Source organism: Meriones unguiculatus, chromosome 11 (assembly GCF_030254825.1).
Source record: "Meriones unguiculatus strain TT.TT164.6M chromosome 11, Bangor_MerUng_6.1, whole genome shotgun sequence".
NCBI lineage: Eukaryota > Metazoa > Chordata > Mammalia > Rodentia > Muridae > Meriones > Meriones unguiculatus.
In genome coordinates, this window is record NC_083359.1 from 76,456,359 (window position 1) to 76,459,625 (window position 3,267).

Here is a 3,267-nt window from a genome sequence, read left to right on the forward strand (position 1 = left end):
GAAGTTGCTATCTAACTCCCCCCGACCCCCTTCAACCCTATAATTTGATCCATGGTCAATTAAACAGACTAGTTACTGAAACAAAGTTTTGGTCAAAACTTTTGAGGATAGGAAAGGTTTCAAAACTTGGAATTTAATATTATAAAAATTCCATCAGATCAGACTATAGAAAGCCTGGCCTTTTGGTAACTATGGAAAAGGCATTTCTACTGACAGGTCTCAAGCCTCCAGTCACGGATACCAACACCAGTACCTACTAGTCCAATGAGACTGGGACATGTGCGAAAAAAACAAAGCTTTAAATGTGTCTCTCTTAATTCTTACTCAAATCAACCAACAATTCCCTAGTCTGTGAATGACTGATATTAAGAACCACGCCTTTGCCGGGTGTGGTGGCACAGCCCTTAATGCCAGAACTCAAGAGGCAGAGGCAGGAGGACCTCAGAGTTCCGGGTCAGCCTGGTCTACAAAGCCGAGTCCAGGATATATATCCAAGGCTCTGTTACAGAGAAACCCTATCTTGAAAACAAAAACAAAACAAAAAACCCACAAACCACACCTTCCATTTCCCAGCCTGGCTGCCCCTCCCCCACCTTGTTGGAAACCCAGACAGGTGATTACATACAAGCAGGCAGTGGAGTTGCTTCAAAATATTTAATACGTGTTAGACACGTAATGTTACATTTTTATACAAAAATCAATACAGAGGAGGAGAAAATACTGTACAAAAACCTTATCAGCTCCCCCAACCTTTATACAACAAAGACTGGAGTCACCGTATCTACAAAACCATAAGGTCCTTCCACTTAGAGCTCGTCTGTAAACTTTGTTTCATTAAACACTTTTTAAAAGCACTGTGTAGTAAGTTCTGAGCTAGAGCTTTTAAAAATATATCTTTTCTCTATAAACTCCGTATTTCCAAGCTTGAACTCTTCTGTTCAGTTCAGCAAGCTTTTTCCCCTGTGGGGAATTGAAGGTCCCTTAATGTTCAGCTTTCCCAGAGTAATCACAGGGTAGAAGCGCTTCTTCTGTGCCAGAGCAAGGTGGGGAGGGAGAAAAATAATACAAGTCTCTGCTCCAGACGAACTCCCTCTAGTCTGAGGAAACCCTGTGAGGAAACGCCACGCTGCGCCCCGTGCGGTTCTAGCTTTCATGAGAGAGAGGTGTGTGTAAAGTCCCTCTCTCCCCCAAGTACGAACGGGGAACTCCCCTGCCTCGAGCCTTTCAGCAGCTTCCTTTTCTGAGCTGCTGGCAGAGGAAAGTCCCTGTCTGCACCCCCAAAGTCTCAAGCCCCGGGGAAGGGGCGGTGCATTCCAGAACCTCACAACAGTCTCGACACAAGACAAACCTACACACGGACACACACAGATATCAAAGTTAACGATCGATCGTCCCCTTCCGTTAAGCCTCCAACTCTAGGTCTCTGGATGAGACTCGAGAGCCACGGCCCAGCCGGGCTGCCCCTTCCGGGGCGAAGTGCTGCCCGGCAGCAACCAGTCTGCCCTACGCGCCCAGCGCCTACGGTCCCGGCTCGTCCTCGCGGCCGGGGAAAGGGCCCGGCCGCACTTCGGGGACTCCGGCTGCTCAAGCTCCAGCCGCTCGGGGCCCCGGGGGCCGCTCAGAAGGCCACGATGGCTGTGCTCCAGGGGTTCATGTCTCTCAGCACCGGCTTGTCGCAGCAGATCTGCCCGGGCTCGGAGGCTTCCGGGCCGCCCTCCTCCGCCTCCTCCTCCTCCCGGCTGCCCGCAGGGCTCTTCCGCAAGAGTCCCGAGAAGCTAGACCCGAAGATGCTGATGAGGTTCGCCACGTTCCCGGTCTCCATCTCCTCGTCGGCGCCCTCCTCCCCGGCGGCCGGCTGCTCCTCCGAGTTCCGGCGCGGTTTCTTGAGCGGGGTCGAGCCCGGGGCCGAACAGCTCCCGCGGCCGCCACCCACTCCCGCCGCGCCACGCTTCCTGGGACACGGGGCGGGTGGCGCGGGGGAGCCGTCCCCGGAGGACGGCCGCTCCTCCCGGCCCGGGGCGCAGCCGCACGGGCGGCGCACCGCCCGGGGACCTTCGGGGCACGCGCCCGGGCCGCCTCCGGAAGCCGGCGCGCGCGGACGCCCCCCGCGGCCCCAGGCGGCCGCCGCCGAGTCCTCGTCTCCGCCCCGGGGAGCGTCCCCAGCCCCGGCCGCCGCGGCGATCGGCTCCGAGCTCCCCGCTGCCGGCGTGTGGCAGGCGGAGGGGCGCTGAGGCTGCGCCTCGGGCTCCGGCCAGGCGGCGCGGGCCACCGGCGGGGGCGGCTCTCCCCAGCCCGAGGGTGGCCCGGCTACCGGCTCTCCCGGCTGCTGGGGCGGCGGGGTCCCCGCAGGGCCGGCAAGGTAGAGACCAGGGCACGGGTCGCTCAGGTAGACTTGGCGGGCGCTGCGCAGCACCAACGACACCAGGAGGTTCTTGTGCAGCTTGATGCCGCCGCGCTGGACCCGCGAGTTGTAGATCTTGCCCAGGGAGATGCTGACGATGCGGTGAGCCTCCAGCTTGAACTCCATCCTGCCTCGGCTTCTCGAGGTCTGGCGCCCGGACGCTGGGGCGAACGCCCGCTCCCCTTCCGAAGCGGCTGGAGGAGCGGGAAGCGGGGACAGGTCCTCCTCTGGGGTGCACCGTCGGCGGCTCAAAGCTCGGTGGAGAACTCGGTGGGGAAAAGACCCGGCGACGCGTAGCTTCCCCCCTTCCTCAGCCTCTTCGCCTCAGACAACGCACCCGCCGTGCTGGTCGCTACACTGAGGGCTGTGGGGGCACGCCGCGCCTTATATACGATCCCCGAACGCCAATCACAGAGCGCCGCCAACCGTTCTGGGCGGGCCCACGCGCCTCGTGCGCCGCCCCCGGCCAATCGGAGGCAGAGGAGGGGCGCCAGGGCCGGTTCAAACGTTAGTCCCGCGGAGCGAGCTCTTAAAGGGGGCGGTCGCGGGCCGCCGGGTGACCGCGCGAGGAGGGGATTTGGGTTCGGAGGCGGTGATGTGGACCAGCGAGGCCCACAGAACTGTCCGGGGTTAGGGATTCCGCTCGCTTCGTGAGGCACCTTGGCAAACTCACTCGATCCGAACTATTGGAGCTCTGATTCGTTTGAGTGTGCAGGAATCTATTACATGATAAGGTTCAGCTCCTCTCACGCGCAGTTTCCAGCTGCTCACACCTGTAACTCCTGGTCCTTCTTGGCAGAAATAGAAGCGGTGGCAGTACGACGGAGGGACAACCCAGAATGACACCCAGTGCCAGGTGTCGGAGA

The 3,267-nt window shown here is 59.7% G+C and overlaps 1 protein-coding gene across 1 annotated transcript; it reads right to left on the minus strand.

Moving 5' to 3' along the window:
- Positions 1 to 640: 640 nt before the first annotated feature.
- Ier5 (immediate early response 5) lies at positions 641 to 2,751 on the minus strand. Its single transcript, XM_021660174.2, has one exon. The coding sequence runs from the start codon at positions 2,525 to 2,527 to the stop codon at positions 1,619 to 1,621; it is 909 nt and encodes a 302-aa protein (XP_021515849.1). The 5' UTR covers positions 2,528 to 2,751; the 3' UTR covers positions 641 to 1,618.
- Positions 2,752 to 3,267: the final 516 nt, after the last annotated feature.

What these genes read in the sequence shown, in the direction of transcription:
- Ier5 (XM_021660174.2), bottom strand. Translation starts at nt 2,527, where the DNA reads ATGGAGTTCAAGCTGGAGGCTCACCGCATCGTCAGCATCTCCCTGGGC.